The following is a 22,274-nucleotide window of genomic DNA, read 5'->3' as shown; positions in this document are numbered from 1 at the left end:
TTTGAGCAGGGGGTTGGACTAGATGACCTCCTGAGGTCCCTTCCAGCCCTGATATTCTATAATTCTATGATTTGAGTTGTTGTTTGGGGTCTCTTATGGGATTATCCCATGCCTCGTAATCAAAATGTTGTCTTCTTCGGTGACTCGTATTCTTGAATGAGTGAGAAAATAGCTTCAGTGTAAAGTTCCTCTGCCAACTTTTGTGCACTCTTCAGAATGTTTTGAAATCCCTCATCTGACCGGTAAGACTGCAGGTATGACTTTGCTTCGTCCAGTTGTTCCATTGCTCCAGATATATCACTATCAACACCTTGGAGTCTCTTGCTTACAACATATATTTCAAATAGTATGTCATGCCACACATGAAGCCACACAGAAATTTGAAGTTATGTATGTTTCTGGTAATTCCATTTCCCTCTGCCACGGTTCTCCTACAAACAGTTCCTGTCATAGTATTGTCCTCCATAATGGCAACTATGGCCTCACCTATCTTCCCAATTTGGTGTTTGATAGGCTTTATCGCCTCCACTCAACTTTGCCATTGTGTGATACTCATTGGTTTCAGTGTCAGAGAGAATGTTTCCAGATGTTGCTTCAAAATTTGCCATCGATGAGTTGATGCAGAGAAAAATATATAGATACTTTTTGAATTACATTAAAAAATTCAGCAGCCTCGCTAGAAGCTGATGCTGCATCACTGACCACCAAGTTCAATAAATGAGAACTGCCTGGGACACAAAAAGCTCCAGGGTTTAACTCTTGGATCCGTGTCTGCACTCCTCTGTTCTTTCCTCTGATGTTGGCACCATTATCATAGCCTTGACCTCTCATGTCAGCTATCGCAATTCCTGTATCTTCCAGCTTTTTAAGAAGCACATTTGTCATACCAGCTCCTGTAGTATCATCAATGTCACTAAATTCTAGAAAATGCTCTCTGACAGTCACCATTGCAGGGACATTTTCACTAGCTTCAGTTGTTGCAACACGCACCATTAAAGTCATTTATTCCGTATGGCTGATGTTAGGTGTGCAATCCAGAATAACAGAGTAATATCTTACTGACTTCAGATCTGCCACAATCTTCTCTTTTACTTTTGTTGCCAGTATGATCTCATTTTGAATTGTTTTTTCCAAGGTAATGGTGTGTGTACATTTCTTAGGTGATGACTCTTCTTAGATGCTCCTGGGGTACAGCATCAAACTCAGCCATCACCTCCACAATTTTAAGGAAATTTCCATTGTTTGGCACATACATGGTTACATCCATTTGAGATGGATATGTGGATGCTGCAGTAGCTGCCGGGTCACCTGCACTCTGACTAACTGGAAGATCAGGCATCTCCTCACCACTCTTGTCCTCACTGGGGCCAGAAGGCTCGCCGTGAACATTTGTGTCTATGTATCTCAGGAGAGCACCTTCCTGCTTAGATAGAAAAGCTTCCTTTGCCTGCTTTTTCTGAATGCTGCCCCAGAGGGGCATTTTCTTCTTTCACTCATGACTGTTGTTCTATGCCAGTTATAGTGACTCTCAACACTCAGTTGAAGGGGACAAATAAGCAGGCTGGTAGCAGGGCCTGAGTGAGGGAAGATATCAGCATCTTAAGGGCTTAACTGGCTCCTACTACTTCAGTTGACTGCCTGTTTTCCTCAAGTAGGTTCAGAGAAGCAGCAGGAAACTTGAAGCTCCCTGACAAGCTGGTGTGAATCAGTCCAGGCTCCTTGAGGGTGCTGGAGAGGTACATAAGAGGCTCCTCCTCCTCCTCTCTCTCCCTGCAGCTCCTGCTGCTTTCTGTTATTCCCTCTCACCTTTTGTCCTGCCTGCCTGTTATGTCTCTTGTGCCCTCCCTCCTCCAGCACGGCACTCCACCATCTCTGTGCATCTGGAGCAGGGAGAATACATATGCACCAGCAGCAGACACAATTTTCTACACTCTGGGTCCTAGTGGTGCCCCCCTCCCACCAGTCTGGCATCTGAGGTGACTGCCTCAGTTTGCCTCATGGTAAGGCCAGCCCTATTCCCACCCCTGCTCTGCCCCCTCCCATCCCCATTCCACCCCTTCTCCCAAGCCCCGCTTCACCTCTTTCCAGCTTCCACCCTGTAGTGAGGCGGCCTGGCTCCCAGCCGCCCCAGAGAGGGATGAGCTCCTGCAGATGCCAAAGTGGGCGGAGTCACTGGAGCCTGCTCCCGCCCCCCAAAGGTCAAGGCACCGGGCAGGAAGTATAAAAGCCCAACCCCAGGGCTCAGAAGTGGCCTGGCCGCCAGAGAGGCCAGACGCTGATGCCCCAGCTCCCGCTGGGGAGACTCCCACCACCTGTGACCAACCCGAGGACTGGCCATACCTGCGGAGGCTGGATGCCCACCAGACGCTGACCAGACCCTGGAAGAGCCCCTAAGCCGACGGGTACAAAGGGTCCAAGAGGAGCTGCCCAGTTTACCCCTCGCTCAATATCCCGAGGAGCCCATGGTGCTAGACGCCATGGAAGACGCCGCTGAGACGCAGGTACTGGTAAAGGGGGAGGTCCTATTCCCAGATTTGGACTTAGCGTCCAAAATATGGAGGTTAGCATGAAAACCTCCAAGCTTAGTTACCAGCTTGGACCTGGTAAAGCTGCCAGCACCCAAAAAATTAGTGTTTTGGGGCACTCTGGTCCCCCAAAAAACCTTCCCTGGGGACCCCAAGACCCAAATTCCTTGAGTCTCACAACAAAGGGGAATAAACCATTTCCCTTCCCTTCTCCCTTCCAGGTGTTTCCCCCCCTGGATTCCTGGAGAGATACACAGAAGCAAGTTCCGTGAATCTAAACAGAGGGACTCCACCCTCTCTATTTCCAGTCCTGGAAACACAAGGAGAGAGAGACAATCTCTCCCCCACCCCCCTCCTTCACCCAGAGGGAATGCAAAGTCAGGCTAGTAAATCTAACACACACAGATTTCCCCCTGACTTCTTCCTCCTACCAATTCCCTGGTGAACACAGACTCAATTCCCTGGAGTTCCCCACTAAAGAAAAACTCCAACAGGTCTTAAAAAGAAAGAAAAAGTTCATAAAAATGGTCTCTCTGTGTTAAGGTGACAAATACAGGGTCAATTGCTTAAAAGAAATATGAATAAATAGCCTTATTCAAAAAGAATATAATTCAAAACACTCCAGCAACTACACACAGGTAAATACAAAAAAAACATATAAATCACTATCTGATCTTTTGTACTTACAACTGAGAAACAGAAGATTAGATAGCAGGAGATAGAAATCCTCTCATAGCCGAGAGAGCGTACAGGCAGAAGACCAAGAACAAAGGACTCACACACAAACTTCCCTCCACCCAGATTTGAAAAAGTCTTGTTTCCTGATTGGTCCTCTGGTCAGGTGTTTCAGGTTACTTCTTTTCAGGTGAAAGAGACATTAACCCTTAGCTATCTGTTTATGACAGACGGGTACAAAGGGTCCAAGAGGAGCTGCCCAGTTTACCCCTCGCTCAATATCCCGAGGAGCCCATGGTGCTAGACGCCATGGAAGACGCCGCTGAGACGCAGGTACTGGTAGAGGGGGAGGTCGGAAGTAATCCGGAGGCAGCCGACCCTAGTCTGGCTGCAGCACACCCAGAGCCAATGTCAGTGTGTTGCGGCCAGGATCCCCCATGACACCGCAGCAGGCTGCCTGCCACCGTTAGGGCCCCAGGCTGGGACGCAGAGGAGTGGGCGGGCCTGTATCCCCCCTGCCACCTGACTCCCGGGTGGCAGTCTCCTCCTCGCCCCCGACGCTCAGGACCAGGAGCCTGGGCTTGTTAAATCCTGAACTACTTTGCTCAGCCCCTGCCTGAGGGTCTGAGCTCTGAACTGTTGTTTGCTGCCCCACCCTGATCAAGGGCCTGGGCTTACAATATGGAACTATTTGCTCAGCCCCTGCCTGAGGGCCTGAGCTCCTGACTGTTTCCTGCCTCACCAGGCTAATTCGCCAGCTCACCGGACTCGTATAGTGAGGCGGGCTGGCTCTCAGTCGCCCCAAGGAGTGGCGACCTCAACAGCAGATGTCTACACGCCCCCTCCCCTGAGCGATGCTGGGAGCCAGTGAGGCAGAGCAGAGTAGAGTGGGCTGGGGCCAGGTCACTTGTTGCTGCTGGTGACAGGGCCCCTGCTAACTCCCACACTGCTATGGACCCTGCATCCCCCTGAATTGTGGGGTTCCCCCAAACTGAGGGGCCTGGGGCAGTTGCCCCAGTCTGTCCTATGGACAGGATGGCTCTGCGGCTGGGTGAATTCCGCAGATGTGCAGAATTCATGTGTTTGCAGAATTTTTTTTCTCTGCAGAAAATATATTCTGCCAGAGATGTGCTGCAGTGATACCTTTTGCCCACCTGGATCTTCTGTGGTGCCAGAACAGAGAGCAGCTGCTCTCAGGCACAAGCGACTCCTGCTGTAGATCGGGAAGAGAAGAGGCTCAGTTCCTCACAGTGTCCTAACTGGTGCCAGGTCAGGAGGCACTGGCTATGAGTGGATGGACAGCGTGAGCACATGGGGGTGCTGGGTGGTCAGACTGGGGTTCAGAAGAGATAGTGGGTAGGGACAGCCTGGTGTGGGGCCTCAATTGGAAAGGGGGTTCAATGACACATGAGGACAGGGAGTAGGGTGTGCTGGGACACATAAGAATGGCTGACGGGTGTAGGGACACATGGAGCAAGGAGAAGGGAGTGGCTGAGTGGGGATGCAGAGACACCTGGAGATAGAGGTGGGGGTGGCTGAGTGGGATTGCAGGGCTACATGGGGACAGAGGCAAATGTGCCTGACTGAATGAGAGAGAGAGGCTATGGGTCAGCCAGGATCTGCATCAGGGAGGCTCCCTAAGAATTCCCCACACACCCCCTCAACAATTGTTTCATACTTCTCCCACCCACCCTCAGCAACCTTCGAGGTTAACACCCAGGCACCTTTCCAGCAATTACTTTCCACACCATCAGCTCCTCCATTACCCCTTCCCCAAACCTTTGCACTGCTTCTGGGGGTGCTGGAAATACGTATCTCTAGTGTAGTTTAAATGAATTATTACTCAAAGTTTTGTATTAATATGCCCAGTTGTGATGTGTTGGATCACAGAAACCCTCTTGGGAGCTGCCACTCGATGTGCCAAGACTACTTCTACCCCTGCCTTCCCTGCCAGCTCGGGCCCCAGGACCCTGACTTGCTAAGCCAGACACTCTCGTCTGCTCCAGCGAAGACCCAGGGCCTGAATTACTTGCTCCAAAGCTGCTGGTTTACCTGAAAGCAGCTCACAGAAGTGTGCTTGTCTTTAACACTCAGATGCCCAATTCCCAATGGGGTCTAAACCCAGATAAATCCATTTTACCCTGTATAAAGCTTATACAGGATAAACTCATAAATTGTTCACCCTCTGTAACACTGATAGAGAGAGATGCACAGCTGTTTGCTCCCCCAGGTGTTAATACATACTTTGAGTTAATTAATAAGTAAAAAGTCATTTTATTAAATATAGAAAGTAGGATTTAAGTGGTTCCAAGTAGTGACAGACAGAACAAAGTACGTCACCAAGCAAAATAAAATAAAATGTGCAAATCTATGTCTAATCAAACTGAATACAGATAAGATCCTCACCAGTTCCAGAATGCTCCCTTTCACAGACTAATCTCCTGTTAGTCTGGGTCCAGCAATCACTCACCCCCTTGCAGTTTCTTTCTGGTCTCTTGAAATGGAGAGGCTTTCTCTTTAGCCAGCTGAAGACAAAATGGAGAGGTCTCTCAAGTTTAAATAGACTTTCTCTTGTGGGTGAAGACCTTCCTCCTATGCAAAGTCCAGCTCCAAGATGGAGTTATAGAGTCACCTGGGCAAGTCACATGTCCATGCATGACTCGCACTCTTTACAGGCAGAAGCCATCGTCCACATGGTATTTTGTTTGTCTCCAGGAAAACTTCTTTTGTGGATTGAAGCATTCCAAGATGCACTGTTTCCCAAGTGCTTCCTGATCAGGTACTTAACCTTGCAAATTCCTTCCTAAAGAAGCTGACCAAATGCCTCACAAAGCTTACTTAGAAATCAAGCAAGTATACAGCCCATATTCTTAACCTCAAGTACAAAATGATATATGTGTACAAATAGGATGAATAGATATAGTAAACCATAACCTTTACAGAGATATGTTATATGGCACAGGCAGCACAAAACATATTCCAGTTATGTCATATTCCTATAAAGCATTATGGGGTACAGCATCACACTAGTATTGAATCTGTTTGTCAAAAAACATTTCTTTAATCTTTTTTGTGCACTGTATTGCTACAGAAATATTTGCTGACAGGTATTGTGAAATAAATTATTAAAATAATTGAAACTTGTGTGATTGTATTGTTCTATTTTGACAAATAAAATATAAAGAATTCTAAACTATTGTGAGCAGAATTTTTAATTTTTGCTGCAGAGTTTTCCCAGGAGTAGAACTTACATTCAGGTAATAGGTGATCAACAGGCAATGGTTTCTTCTCCGGGTGCAGCTACCATAGGTTTGGGATGGAGGTGGAACATTGCCCTCTCCTCCCCCCATGTACTTCCTAGTAATCCTACTTAACTTTGTCTAGCATATTGTTTCAAAGGATTCTTTGAAGCGCATAACACTTTCTAGGGCTTTTGTTAGCCAGGTCCCCTCCCCAGAGGGGTTACAGACCATCCCACAATAATGCATACACATTCATATTTTTAATAAAATAAATTCCTAGAATACTGAACACTTAATTCAGTAAGGTTTGAGTTAATTCTCTAAGGATGATTCAGAATATTGCAGAAAATTTCATCTCTGTCAAATCCATGTCTGTTTGTATCCATCTTTCTCTTATCTTATTCTTAGATTCTCATATTTTGGGGCAAAGAATTTTTTGTTTTGTGTTCTGTAGAATGTCCAGCAGAATGGGATCATGGTCTGTGACTAACGCTACTAAATGCTACAGTAATAGAAATTGTAATAATGGTGTAGTCTTTTATTCTACTTAAAGTTAATTATATTTCCCTGGGTTCAGCTCTGGTGACTACGATCTCCAGTTCAACAGAGGTGTGTCTCTTGGTTCTAGATCTGGAGCCCATAGGAACACCGTAAACCATAGGCAAGTAACACCTACAATTAAAAGAGCATCTGTCTTTTAGTAATTTTATTAAAGTTGCCAATAGAATCATGAAAGTAACAGCATATATAATTCCAAAAAGATATGTACTATGCCCTAACTGTAACTATAGACATAGTCACATCCTCTTAGGCGGTGTTAGAGTGTTTCGGCCCTCCCAGTGTCTGTTGGCCCTCACATGGATTGATTATCTGTATGGTAGTGGTTCCTGCTAGAGTCTCCCAAAGGGAGCTGAACTTGCCTATTCTTGGGCACCCCTTTTTATACAGTGACTTTGACTATACCTACTTCTGTGCATGTACATGCTCTGATTGTCTCTTTCTTATTGGTTGTTGTCCCTTGGAGACACAAGGGACTCCGAATTCTATAGACTGTGTAGGATGATATTCCACCTTTGTCTTGCAGTTAAGGCGTGTGTTACGAACCATTTTGTTGTTGCAGCAATTTTATGATTAATTTTAAGCTTTCCTGAAGTTGCTTTCGCAATGTTACTAGAATTTTAGGTCATCAGGTCATCCCTGAACCATTTCTTGTATCTAAGGCCTAAAATAGCTAAGCTAGATCTTGCAGGTTTCAGCCTACAGTTTCCTTGCATTTCAGCTTGTCTGATTTCTCACCTAGTTCCACTAAATATTACTCATCCTCATGTCTTGCTTAATCTTATACTTTTATAATTCCATAAACCAATTTCTATAAATCAATTTTTATTAACATAGTGAGTATACCACATATAACACATTGATTAATCTTAGCGCCATACAATAAATGAATACCAAACTAACATTATTGGCTACAATAGGCAGGTTCTGGGCAGTGGAAGGGAAGGCGTTAGAGAGCTTAGGAGAGGAAGGTTTTGGGCAAAGCTCCTGTGAGCAAGGAGTGCTGGAGACACTAAGAGTGGGGATGCCATGGAACAGCTGCTGTAGGGAATTAGGATGCTGTGGAGGGCTGGAAGAAATGGAAATCAAGGATCTGGAACGGTTGGTGCTGGTTAGAACCCATGCTCCCTTTACTCTAGGTAGTGGTGCTCCAGAAAATAGAGGTGCTAGCAATGGGACACATTTCTGGCAGGAACTCTTGGGAATCAGGACCAAGGAACAATTGAGACAGTGGGATGATGGGTGGAAAAGGCTGGGGAATAGAGAATTTGGGAGTACTGGTAGCAAGGAGGGCACTGGGCAATGGGGGAGTTGAGGAGGAAACACAAGGGCCTGGTCTACACTACGAGTTTATATCGAATTTAGCAGTGTTAAATCACATTAACCCTGCACCCGTCTACACAACAATGCCCTTTATATCGATTATAAAGGGCTCTTAATAGTGATTATCTGTACTCCTCCCTGACGAGGGGAGTAGCACTGAAATCGGTATTCCATTTCGGATTAGGGTTAGTGTGGCCACAATTCGACGGTATTGGCCTCTGGGTGCTATCCCACTGTGTACCATTGTGACCGCTCTGGACAGCTATCTGAACTCAGATGCACTGGCCAAGTAGACAGGAAAAGCCCTGCGAACTTTTGAATTTCATTTCCTGTTTGCCCAGTGTGGAGCGCCAGTCAGCACAGGTGACCATGCAGTCCCAGAATCAAAAAAGAGCTCCAGCATGGACCGTACAGGAGATACTGAATCTGATCTCTATGTGGGGAGATGAATCTGTTCTATCAGAACGCTGTTCTAAAAGATGAAATGCCAAAGCATTTGAAAAAAATCTCCAAAGCTATGTTGGACAGAGGCCACAATAGGGACTCAACACATTGCTGCATGGAGGAGCTGAGACAAGTGTACCAGAAAGCCAAAGAATCAAATGGACGCTCGTGGAGGGAGGGAGGTGGGACTGAGGACTCCAGCTATCCCACAGTTCCCACACTCTCTGAAAACCATTTGCATTCTTGTCTGAGCGCCCAAAGCCTGAAAGGTCAAAAACATTGTCGTGGGTGGTTCAGGGTATTTCATCAGCCCCTTCCCCCACCCCTCATGAAAGAAAAGGGAAAAAAATTGTTTCTTGCCTTTTTTCAGTGTCAACGTATGTCTACTGGATGCTGCTGGCAGGTGCGGTGCTACAGCGCTACACAGCAGCATTCCCTTCCCTTCCCGATGGCAGATGGTACAATATGACTGGTATTCAACATCCCGTGAGTGCTCCTGGCTGGCCTCAGTGAGGTTGGCCGGGGGCACCTGGGCAAAAATGGAAATGACTCCTGGTCATTCCCTTCTTTAAGCTTTGTCTCCTGGAGATTCAGTCCTGCCTGGAGTATCATAGCAGCTGGAGGCTGCCCTCCCCTCCCCCGTTTGATGTATAATGGAGATTCAGTCCTGCCTGGAATATCATAGCAGCTGGAGGCTGCCATCTCCCCCTCTACCTTTATCTCTGCTTGCAAAGGCAATAAACATAATAACAACATAAGAACGGGCGTACCGGGTCAGACCAAAGGTCCATCTAGCCCAGTATCTGTCTACCGACAGTGGCCAATGCCAGGTGCCCCAGAGGGAGTGAAGCTAACAGGCAATGATCAAGTGATCTCTCTCCTAACATCCATCTCCATCCTCTGATGAACAGAGGCTAGGGACACCATTCTTTACCCTTCCTGGATAATAGCCATTTATGGACTTAGCCACCATGAATTTATCCAGTTCCCTTTCAAACATTGTTATAGTCCCAGCCTTCACAACCTCCTCAGGTAAAGAGTTCCACAAGTTGACTGTGCGCTGTGTGAAGAAGAACTTCCTTTTATTTGTTTTAAACCTGCTACCTATTAATTTCATTTGGTGACCCCTAGTTCTTGTATTATGGGAATAAGTAAATAACTTTTCCTTATCCACTTTCTCCACTTCAGTCATGATTTTATATACCTCTATCCTATCCCCCCTTAGTCTCCTCTTTTCCAAGCTGAAGAGGCCTAGCTTCTTTAATCTTTCCTCATATGGGACCCTCTCCAAACCTCTAATCATTTTAGTTGTCCTTTTCTGAACCTTTTCTAGTGCTGGAATATCTTTTTTGAGGTGAGGAGACCACATCTGTACACAGTATTTGAGATGTGGGTGTACCATGGATTTATATAAGGGCAATAATATATTCTCAGTCCTATTCTCTATCCCCTTTTTAATGATTCCTAACATCCTGTTTGCTTTTTTGACCACCTCTGCGCACTGCATGAACATCTTGAGAGAACTATCCATGATGACGCCAAGATCTTTTCCCTGACTCGTTGTAGCTAAATTAGCCCCCATCATATTGTATGTATAGTTGGGGTTATTTTTTCCAATGTGCATTACTTTACATTTATCCACATTAAATTGCATTTACCATTTTGTTGCCCAATCACTTAGTTTTGTGAGATCTTTTTGAAGTTCTTCACAATCTGCTTTGGTCTTAACTATCTCGAGTAGTTTAGTATCATCTGCAAACTTTGCCACCTCACTGTTTACCCCTTTCTCCAGATCATTTATGAATAAATTGAATAGGATTGGTCCTAGGACTGACCCTTGGGGAACACCACTAGTTACCCCTCTCCATTCTGAGAATTTACCATTAATTCCTACCCTTTGTTCCCTGTCTTTTAACCAGTTCTCAATCCGTGAAAGGATCTTCTCTTTTATCCCATGACAGCTTAATTTACATAAGAGCCTTTGGTGAGGGACCTTGTCAAAGGCTTTCTGGAAATCTAAGTACACTTTGTCCACTGGATCCCCCTTGTCCACATGTTTGTTGACCCCTTCAAAGAACTCTAATAGATTAGTAAGACACGATTTCCCTTTACAGAAACCATCTTGACTATTGCTCAACAGTTTATGTTTTTCTATGTGTCTGACAATTTTATTCTTAGCTATTGTTTCGACTAATTTGCCCGGTACCGACGTTAGACTTACCAGTCTGTAATTGCTGGGATCACCTCTAGAGCCCTTTTTAAATATTGGCATTACATTAGCTAACTTCCAGTCATTGGATACCGAAGCCGATTTAAAGAACAGGTTACAAACCTTAGTTAATGGTTCCGCAACTTCACATTTGAGTTCTTTCAGAACTCTTGGGTGAATGCTATCTGGTCCCGGTGATTTGTTGATGTTGAGTTTTTATCAATTCCAAAACCTCCTCTAGTGACACTTCAATCTGTGACAGTTCCTCAGATTTGTCACCTACAAAAGCCGGCTCAGGTTTGGGAATCTCCCTAACATCCTCAGCCATGAAGACTGAAGCGCTCCTTTTGTATCTCGATCGTCAAGGGGCCCCACTGTTTGTTTAGCAGGCTTCCTGCTTCTGATGTATTTAAAAAAACATTTTGTTATTACCTTTGGAGTTTTTGGCTAGCCGTTCTTCAAACTCCTCTTTGGCTTTTCTTATTACACTCTTGCACTTAAGCTGGCAGTGTTAGTGCTCCTTTCTATTGCCTCACTAGGATTTGACTTCCACTTTTTAAAAGAAGTCTTTTTATCTCTCACTGCTTCTTTTACATGGTTGTTAAGCCACGGTGGCTCTTTTTTAGTTCTTTTACTGTGTTTCTTAATTTGGAGCATACATTGAAGTTGAGCCTCTATTATAGTGTCTTTAAAAAGGGCCCATGCATCTTGCAGAGATTTCACTTTAGTCACTGTACCTTTTAACGTTTGTTTAACTAGCCCCCTCATTTTTGTATAGCTCCCTCTTTTGAAATTAAATGCCACAGTGTTGGGCTGTTGAGGTGTTCTTCCCCCCACAGGGATGTTGAATGCTATTGTATTATGGTCACTATTTCCAAGCTGTCCTGCTATAGTTACCTCTTGGACCAGCTCCTGCGCTCCTCTCAGGATTAAATAAAGTCAGTGTTGTTTCTTATTCATGCATTCTTTATTACTTCGTCACACAAATGGGGGGATAACTGCCACGATAGCTCAGGAGGGGTGGGGGAGGAGGGAAGCAATGGGTGGGGTTGTTGCAGGGGCACCCCCTAGAATGGCACGCAGCTCATCATTTCTGTGGGATGTCTGGGGCTCTGACCTGGAGCGGCAGTTTGCCTCTCTGGTTCTTTAGCAGGCTTGCCTGATATTCTAGGCAGGACTGACTCTCCATTAGACAAAACTTAAAGAAAGGAATGACCTGGGGAGTCATTCCCATTTTTGTCCATGCGCTCCTGGCCCAACCTCACCAAGGCCCGCCAGGAGCACCCATGACAGCAGCAGACGGTACAATATGACTGGTAACCGTCTCTGCTAACTTGCAAAGGCAACGGGATACTGCTGTGTAGCACTGCAGCACCGCGTCTGTCAGCAGCATCCAGTAGACATACGGTGACATTGAAAAAAGGCTGAACAGGCTTCATGGTTGCTATGCTATGGCATCTGCCAGGGCAATCCAGGGAAAAGGGCTAGAAATGATTGTCTGCCGTTACTTTCACGGAGGGAGGATTGACTGATGACATTTACCCAGAATCACTCGCGACACTGTTTTTGCCCCATCATGCATTGTGATCTCAACCCAGAATTCCAATGGGTGCAGGAGACTGCGGGAACTATAGGATAGCTATGGGATAGCTACCCACAGTGCAACGTTCTGGAAATTGACGCTAGCCTTGGTACATGGACGCACACCACCGAATTAATGTGCTTAGTGTGGCCGCGTGCACTCTTCTTTATACAGTCTGTTTCCAAAAACTGGTTTCTGTAAAATTGGAATAATCCTGTAGTGTAGACATACTCAAGGAGTGGTTGCTCCTCAGGTTGCAGGAGCTGGGAAAGGGTGAGAGCAATTAGAGGAAGAGATGAGGGAGTCATAGTGATGGGCAGGGATAGCTGCCTCTCTGTGCCCTTCCTTATCTCTCTGAGTATCTCCCCTCAGCTGTCAGGCCTTGAGCCTTTCTCTCTCCCTCAATGTCTGTGGGCCTCTGTCTGTCAATAGGAAGCAGTTGTAGGGGGAGTCCCCTCTGGCTGGAATCTGCTCTGGGTTTTTCCTTTGATCATGAGTGTCTGGCTGTGTGTGTTCCCATGAGACATGGGCACAGTTAAACCCCTACACCTTTGAGAACGTGGGGAGCTGGCCCCAGGATTTTACTGCTTTAAAATGGGCTTGGGTTAAAATAACAGAACTGTTTTTGTGGGGGACAAATGTCTCATGAATTTACCTAATCTCACTTGTCTTCTTTCCCTTGAGCAGGGTTTCCAGTTTCCAAACCTGATGTCATCTCCCAGCAGGAACAAAAGGAAGAGCCGTTTTCCCCAGATCTCCAGACCTCAGTAGAAAGAGAGCTCCTGAGAGGCAGGAGTACAGGTGAGTGATCATCAAACTAACTCAGTGCTTGAAGGAAATAGCTGGGATTCCCAACAAAGACTTTTTGAGCTTTCTGAATTCAGGATTGTCCCCAGCGGATGTCATATCCACAGGGCAGATATTGCTCATGGCTTCCTACCTATCCTGACTTACTCCTGGCAGTAGCTCCCTCCCTGAACTTCCTTCTCCCTGAGTGTTTGGATGGGAGCTGGATGCGGAATTGATCCCCTACTCTCTCCCCTTTAGGAAAGAGTTTGGGGAACTTCAGTCCCTGTTTGTTTTTTTTTCCATCTCCAGCTTCTTCTTTTGGTTTGTTCTCCCCTTTTCCATTCTAGTTTCTGAGGTTTTTCTTTTTCTGTCCCACCAGATGATGGGATCGTGAATGAGACTGTGGAGCAGAATCCCCTGCAGGAAGATGATGAGAAAGGGGAATTACATGGGGTGTTACTGCAAAGATGCAAAGGGAATGTGTCCAGGAGTTGTGAGCAGGAGAAAACCTGTAAGAATCAGTACAGGCCAGCAAAGCAGCAGGGAAACCAGCCAATGCAGAAAATTGGTCGATCTGTTCATTATCAGGGAACTCAGAAATACCACAAGAAAACCATGGCCCAGCAGATTATCCTCACGGGTGAGAGAAATAACACATGCGCTGAGTGTGGTAAAAAGTTTGATAGGCTCCCACTCCTGATTATCCATCAGAGAATCCACACGGGGGAGAAACCCTATCGATGCTGTGAGTGTGGGAAAACCTTTGCGCAGAGCTCAGCTCTTATTCAACATCAGAGACTCCACACCGGGGAGAAACCCTATCGGTGCTGTGAGTGCGGGAAAACCTTCACTCAGAGCTCAGCTCTTATTCAACATCAGAGACTCCACACTGGGGAGAAACCCTATCGGTGCTGTGAGTGTGGGAAAACCTTTGCTCAGAGCTCAGCTCTTATTCAACATCAGAGAATCCACACAGGGGAGAAACCCTATCGGTGCTGTGAGTGCGGGAAAACCTTCAATCAGAGCTCAAGCCTTATGAAACATCAGAGAATCCACACAGGAGAGAAACCATATCGATGCTGTGAGTGTGGGAAATCCTTCACTGAGCAGTCAAGCCTTATTAAACATCAGAGTATCCACACAGGAAAGAAACCCTATCGATGCTGGGAGTGTGGGAAATCTTTCTCTCGGAGTTTATCCTTTATTCAACATCAGAGAATCCACACCGGGGAGAAACCATATGAATGCTACGAGTGTGGGAAAACCTTCACTCAGAGCTCAAACCTTATTAGCCATCAGAGGATCCACACAAAGGAGAAACTCTATGAATGCTTTGAGTGCGGGAAAATGTTCACTGATCGTTCACACCTTATTAGCCATCAGAGGATCCACACAGGGAAGAAACTCTATGAATGCTTTGAGTGCGGGAAAACATTTACTGGTACTTCAAACCTTGTTAGCCATCAGAGGATCCACACAGGGGAGAAACCCTATCGATGCTGTGAGTGTGGGAAAAGCTTCTATCGGAACTCAGCTCTTTTTCAACATCAGAGAATCCACACAGGGGAGAAACCCTATCGATGCTGTGAGTGTGGGAAAAGCTTCTCTCGGAGTTCAGCTCTTATTCAACATCAGAATATCCACACAGGGGAGAAACCCTATCGATGCTGTGAGTGTGGGAAAACCTTTGCTCAGAGCTCAGCCCTTGTTACACATCAGAGGATCCACACAAGAAAGTGACCCTGTGAATGTTATGAATATGCCAGGTTCTTATATCAGAACTCAGGCTTTATTTAGCATTAGAGATGCTGCAAGGGAGCTAGAGACTATACAAATCCTGTCCAGAGCTGAGAAAAGATTGTTTTCCTTTTGCTAATTCCCACATAGTAAAATTTAAGGCCTCATTTGTGTCCCTGTGATCTTTCAGTTCCCCCAGCTAAGTTGTCTGCTTTTCTCTTCTGTAGCACATCCTGTCTTGGGGAAAATCTCATAGTCTTCATGATCATCTGCTTTGTTCTATGTCATGGAAGTGTGCTCCTCAAACAAGAATAACAAGGAGTCCGGTGGCACCTGAAAGACTAACAGATTTATTTGGCTATATGTCAGACACAAAGTGGGTTTTGTACCCATGGAAGCTTATGCCCAAAAAAATCTGTTAGTCTTTAAGGTGCCACCGGACTCCTTGTTGTTTTTGTGGATACAGACTAACATGGCTACCCCTCTGATATTTGTCAAACAAGAATGTCAGTCAACTCCAGGTGAGGGAACCAGGAGTGACCTCAGCTAGGTACACGGAGGTTAAATATACTTGGGCCTTGATTCCACTAGGATTTAACTAGCTTCAATTAACAATCTTGATGTAAAAACAACTGGTTTTTTTTTTTCAATAAAAAATAGCCCATATATAGTGGCCGCAGTAATTTAGCAAACTTCATGAAGACCTGATGTAACCCTTTCCCTAGTGTAAACAAATTTGGAGCATCACATTTTTACTTTTTCTCCCACTGCAAAGCAAGTGTTGGTCACCAGGTTTCCCCACTATGGACAAATTATCTCATTCCCAATTGTTTTCACATTGCACTGGGTTCTGCTGAATGTTTTTGTACCATTTTTCTCATTTTTAATATATTTAAATATAACAAAGAGAAGGAGCAGGATTAGGGACATGAAAAGAAAAGTTTTTTTCAACCTCTGTGACACCTGAAGAAGAAGCAGTGAGTTGGAGGGAGTCCCTCCTTCCAAATTACTCCAGCAGTGTTTCTCTCTTTGAGATAGAATTTATGTTCTCCAATTTCTACTCCTCCATCTTTCAATGTATCCTGTGATGCAGTGTTCTCAGCCCTCTGCTTGGGAATCACACTTTGATTTCATCCTAAAAAATAATAATTTAGGGCCTGAGATGAAAGTCTCACAAACCTGGAAGGGGGATTTGAAAGGATCTTAAAGGATCACAAATGCAAAGGCTAGCTGTGGGTGGAGGAGAGGAACAATCAACATGGATTCACCAAGGGGAAGTCATGCCTGACCAACCTGATTGCCTTCTATGATGAGATAACTGGCTCTGTGGCTATGGGGAAGTGGTGGATGTGATATATCTTGACTTTAGCAAAGCTTTTGATACGGTCTCCCACAGTATTCTTGCCAGCAAGTTAAAGACATGGCTTGAATGAATGGACTACAAGGTGGATAGAAAGTTGGCTAGATTGTTGGGCTGAATGGGTAATGATCAATGGCTTGATGTCTAGTTGGCAGCTGGTATCAAGTGGAGTGCCCATGGGGTTGGTTCTGGCTCTGGTTTTGTTCAATATCTTCATTAATGATCTGGATGATGGGATGGATTGCACCCTCAGCAAGTTTTCAGATGACACTAAGCTAGGACAAGAGGTAGATACACTGGAAGGTAGGGATAGAGTCCAGGGTGACCTAGACAAATTGGAGGATTGGGCCAAAAGAAATCTGAAGAGGTTCAACAAGGACAAGTGCATAGTCCTGCACTTAGGACGGATTAATCCCAAGCACTGCTACAGGCTGAGGACTGACTGGCTAAGTGGAAGTCCTGCAGAAAAAGGACCTATGAATTACAGTGGAGGAGAAGCTGGATATGAGTCAGCAGGGTGCCCTCATTGCCAAGAAGGCTAACAGCATATTGGGCTGCATTAGTAAGAGCATTGCCAGCGGATTGAGGGAAGTGATTATTCCCCTCTATTTGACACTGGTGTGGCCACATCTGGAGTACTGTGTTTTGGGGCCCCAGCTGGAATATGGAGTTTTGGGGCCCCCATTACAGAAGGGATGTGCATAAATTGGAGAGAGTCCAGCAGACAGCAACAAAAATGATTAGGGGGTTGGGGCACATGACTTATGGGAGAGGCTGAGGGAACTCTGCTTATTTAGTCTGCAGAAGAGAAGAGTGAGGGGGAGGATTTAATAGCAGCCTTGAACTACCTGAAGGGGGGTTCCAAAGAAGATGGAGCTCGGCTGTTCTCAGTGGTGGCAGATGACAGAACAAGGAGCAATGGTCTCAAGTTGCAGTGGGGGAGGTCTGGGCTGGATGTTAGGAAACACTATTTCACTAGGAGAGTGGTGAAGCACTGGAATGGGTTACCTAGGGAGGTGGTGGAATCTCCATCCAGAGAGGTTTTTAAGGCTTGACTTGACAAAGCCCTGGCTGGGTGATTTAGTGGGTGTTGATGCTGCTTTGAGCAGGGGGTTGGACTAGATGACCTCCTGAGGTCCTTTCCAACCCTAATCTTCTATGTTTCTATGACAGTAAGCACATTGGAAATACAGATACACAGTCAATATTCATAACTCCAGATACAAAAATGATCCATGCATTCAAATAGGATAATCACATTTAGCGAATCAAAACTTTTCCATAGACACCTTACATGCCGCATTTTGCAGCAGATACATTATAACTATATCTTAATTATATCATAATGATACCATTGTGATGAATATGGGGTGCAGTGTCACAGTGGTCAGGCCTTCCAAGAGACAGCCTGTGAACAGAAGTCAAGTTCTGCCTGCATGGAGGCTCACAAAATCTATCAAGAACAAGGCTGGTATTAGAAAAACATACACATTCCTGAGACGTGTTAGGCATAGGACATTCACACAAACAGATTCCAGAAAGATGGTACCAGAACCACCTGACCTCTTAAAAATAAGTTCATGATGCCAATGTGGTGGATAGATATGTTTTGCTGAACTAACATGTACAAGGTAAAGGGTGGTTACTGACCACGTCAGAGGGGCAATAACTGGCTACATCAGAGGGGCAATACGAAACTTGTTTGTATTGGTGTCTAAAATAGAGGAAGTGGCTCTGGCTGGCCCAGGAGGAAGTGGAAAGTCCCACTACTGACTGAGCTGGTCCACTGTGATGAGTATACATGTGGTAGTGGTCCTGCAGAGACTAAAGGATACTAGGACCATGCTTCATTCGTTGTCTGGGTGCCTTCGCTACTAAACTGGGGCAGTTTGATTGGAACTTGATGTATGGGGTGTCTGGCCAGAGCCAGTGCAACACACAGAGGGAACCAGGGCTACCCAGAGGATTCACGAGGCCCCTGCTGTCAAGTTGCCGCTGAAGACCCGCACTTTGGTGGCGGGTCCCAGGGCAGAAGGACCCCCTGCCATGGGTCTTCGGGGCGCTCCGGCGACGAGTCCCGGGGTGGAAGGACCCCTGGCCACGGGTCTTCGGGGCACTTCGGTGGCAGGTCCCGGAGCAGAAGGACCCCCCATTCCCAAATTACCCCTGAAGACCTGGAGTGGAAGAAGCTCTGGGGGCCCGGCCCCTCGAGAGTTTTCTGAGACCTCCGGAGCAAGTGAAGGACCCCGCTCCAGGGGCCCCGAAAAACTCATGGGGGCCAGGGCAAATTGCCCCACTTGCACCCCCCTCTGGGCGGCCCTGGAGGGAACATACACATGCAGACAACATCTGACAACAGCAGTGTTATATGTGAAGTAGTAAATACAAGCTGAAATTATGACTAATAGTATTTTATCCAGCTAAATCTGGGGAGTGGCCAAAACCCATTCCTCAGAGGCAAAAGGCAGCTGATGCCTCAGCCAGGTGTAAACAAGGGCGATGGACCTTTACCTGCTAAGTGGCCATTCTTTGTCAGGAAACGGGGTGAAGGCAAAAAAATCTACATTTTAGTACAGAACCCACAGAGTGTTCCTGTTCACATAGACTGCCTGTAGCCTGGCCTCCAGCTGGGAATGCTTCTCAAAGTGGAAACAGGACTATAAACTAAGGGGCAGACACCCCCACACCCTTCTCTCCCCTTGCCCATTGTATTCTCTGCATCTGAGAAGACAAAATGACACAGCCCCTAAGCTTTGAAGGAGGGGTCCTGACCTAAAGAATTTGGTCAGTAACACTACTGAAGCACGTGCTGAGAAAAATTTGCTTTGAAACTAAAATAATTTCTTAAGTATATGTTTTTAAGCATTTTATCTTTATTTTTCTTGTAACCATTTATGACTTTTAAGCCACATTACCTGTACTCTCATAAAATCTCTTTGTAGTTAATAAACTTGTTTTCTGTGTTATATAAGCCAGTGTGTTTAAACTGAAGTTTCTGACTAGCTATATGAAATAATAAACTGATATATTATTCTCTTAAAGATTTATTGACTTTGTGATAGACCCAGGCCAGTTGGGAACAGCAGAGTAGTCCTGTTGGTATCCAGGGAGTGGGCAGGCAAAGCCTGTCCACTGCTAAAGAACCTCCCCCCAGCCTAAGCGGAGGATCCACAGGTCCATGATACCATATAATTCTGGGAGACAACTAATGAAATAACAGGAATGGGAGTGAGGTCACAGGGCTAAACAAAGGGAACCTGATGGGGACACTGAGCAGAGAACCCCAGACAGCACCCGCTGCTCCTCGAATTCATCAAGGGAGCCAGTGGACACAACCCAGAGGAACTCTGCCTGGATGCGTGAACAGCTGGAGGAGCGGAAATAGGCCCCACAGTTGCAGGAAATCCTGTCGGCCAAGCTCATCTCCCTGGTTTTGTAGCTGGCCATTTTGGCCAGAGCTAGGAGGAGGTTGACAAGGAGGTCCCACGACTTTGTGGGGCCATGGATGGGGAGTGCATAGATGAACGAGTGAGGGGAAAAGTGCAACCAAAAACGTAATAATATATCTAAGAGGAGCCAGAATAGGGGCTGCAACCTGGCACACTCTAGGTAAACGTGCAATGGTCTCCCTCACGCCGCATAAGGGGCAGATGTCTGGGATGGGTAAACCGCTCCAAATACACGGTCGTGCTCATGGCCCTGTGAAGGAGCCGCCAATTGATATTCCTGGCAGACCTTTGGACCAGGTTGGAATATAGGCTGTCCCACTGGGGCTCCTCACCCTCGAGAAGTGACATGAGGGTGAGGAAGTGAAGGGTGTGGAGGATGAACATGTATAGATGTTTCCTTGCCACAGTCTGGAACCAAACTGGCTGTAGATTGTGCAGCCGACTCATGGTGAAAGGGCAGGGAGCCAGTTGAGTCCACGGGGCAGAGGTCCGATGAAGAGGTCCGGAGGGCCGGGGTGGAGGGTGGGTGGGGCATGCTCTCTTGCAGGACCCAGTCAAAGTAGGCTCGAGCAGCGAGTGACAACGCAGACTTCACCTCCTGAAATAAGCGCTGGGGAGTACGAGGTCTGGAGAGCCCCATGCGCTGAGCGGCTGCCATGGACCTGGTTGTTGAAAACAGCTTCCAGGTCTGGAGGAGGTCTTGGTAGAAGACCAGCAGTCTGGAGCAGTCTCGCAGAAGACCTCTTGGATGGAGATAAAGGAGCTACCAGTCGTATTGGAGCCCTCGGAAGTGGCGGAGGAAGGCGTGCGCCAGTACTCTGCGCGCCTATCATAACCTTAGTCCCAGTTTTGGACCTTAGCGTCCAAAATATGGGGGTTAGTATGAAAACCTCCAAGCTTAGTTACCAGCTTGGACCTGGTACCTGCTGCCACCACCCAAAAAATTAGAGTGTTTTGGGGCACTCTGGTCCCCCTGAAAAACCTTCCCTGGGGACCCCAAGACCCAAATCCCTTGAGTCTCACAACAAAGGGAAATAATCCTTTTTCCCTTCCCCCCTCCAGGTGCTCCTGGAGAGATACACAGACACAAGCTCTGTGAAACTACACAGAGAGACTCCCCCCTCTCTGTTCCCAATCCTGGAAATAAAAAGTGCTTTCCTATTCCCCCAGAGGGAATGCAAAATCAGGCTAGCAATCCAACACACAGATCTCCCCGATTTTTTCCTCCCACCAATTCCCTGGTGAGTACAGACTTAATTTCCCTGAAGTAAAGAAAACTTCAACAGGTCTTAAAAGAAAGCTTTATATAAAAAGAAAGAAAAATACATACAAATGTGCTCTCTGTATTAAGATGATACAACACAGGGTCAATTGCTTAAAAGAATATTGAATAAACAGCCTTATTCAAAAAGAAGACAAATTAAAGCACTCCAGCACTTATATTCATGCAAATACCAAAGAAAAGAAACCATAGAACTTACTATCTGATCTCTTTGTCCTTACACTTAGAAACAGAAAATTAGAAAGTAGAACTACTTCTCCAAAGCTCAGAGAAAGCAGGCAGGCAGACAAAAGACAAAAGACTCAGACACTTAATTCCCTCCACCCAAAGTTGAAAAAATTCAGTTTCCTGATTGGTCCTCTGGTCAGGTGCTTCAGGTGAAAGAGACATTAACCCTTAGCTATCTGTTTATGACACGCCCCCCAAATTGCAGACAGTGGGGAAGCTCACTGGCGGCGATTTCCTTCTAGAACTTGAAAATAAACAGATTAATACAACACATAGACCTTTACATATACTCCTAAGTATATAACTAACAGACTTCTACATTTTAAGAACACTTTTTAACTACTGAATTTTGGGAAACTCTCACGGGAGAGTGCATTAGCTACTTTGTTAGAAGCTCCTGTGATGTGCTGAATTTTAAAATTAAAATCTTGGAGAGCTAAACTCCAACGAAGAAGTTTCTTGTTGTTCCCCTTGGCAGTATGAAGCCACTTTAGTGCAGCATGGTCAGTTTGTAGTTGGAACCGCCGTCCCCAAACATATGGGCGTAGCTTTTTCAGGGCGTACACAATGGCATAGCATTCCTTTTCACTGACTGACCAGTGACTTTCCCTCTCAGACAGTTTTTTGCTGAGAAACACGACAGGATGGAAGTTGTGATCTGTTGCTTCCTGCATGAGCACTGCTCCTATACCACGCTTAGATGCATCTGTGGTTACTAGGAATGGCTTGTCAAAGTCCGGGGCCCTGAGCACAGGGTCAGACATGAACATCGCCTTAAGCTGGGTAAAGGCCTTTTGACACTTATTAGTCCACTTAACGGCATTTGGCTGGGTCTTTTTGGTCAGGTCGGTCAGTGGGGCAGCGATTTGGC

At 46.0% G+C, this 22,274-nt stretch overlaps 1 protein-coding gene across 1 annotated transcript in view; it reads left to right on the top strand.

Moving 5' to 3' along the window:
- The window catches only part of LOC127030132 (zinc finger protein 883-like), a 60,630-nt gene extending 41,145 nt beyond the window's left edge, over positions 1-19,485 (top strand). Inside the window, exons 5-8 of the mRNA XM_050916158.1 lie at positions 5,916-5,979; positions 6,897-6,970; positions 13,246-13,359; positions 13,727-19,485. Coding sequence (XP_050772115.1) covers positions 5,916-5,979; positions 6,897-6,970; positions 13,246-13,359; positions 13,727-15,087 — 1,613 coding nt within the window. The 3' untranslated portion in view covers positions 15,088-19,485. The remainder of the gene's footprint in view (positions 1-5,915; positions 5,980-6,896; positions 6,971-13,245; positions 13,360-13,726) is intronic.
- Positions 19,486-22,274: the final 2,789 nt, after the last annotated feature.

The sequence above is a fragment of the Gopherus flavomarginatus genome, chromosome 10, assembly GCF_025201925.1.
Source record: "Gopherus flavomarginatus isolate rGopFla2 chromosome 10, rGopFla2.mat.asm, whole genome shotgun sequence".
Lineage (NCBI taxonomy): Eukaryota > Metazoa > Chordata > Testudines > Testudinidae > Gopherus > Gopherus flavomarginatus.
Note: the sequence above shows the minus strand (reverse complement) of the source record. Positions and strands in the feature narration are given on the sequence as shown.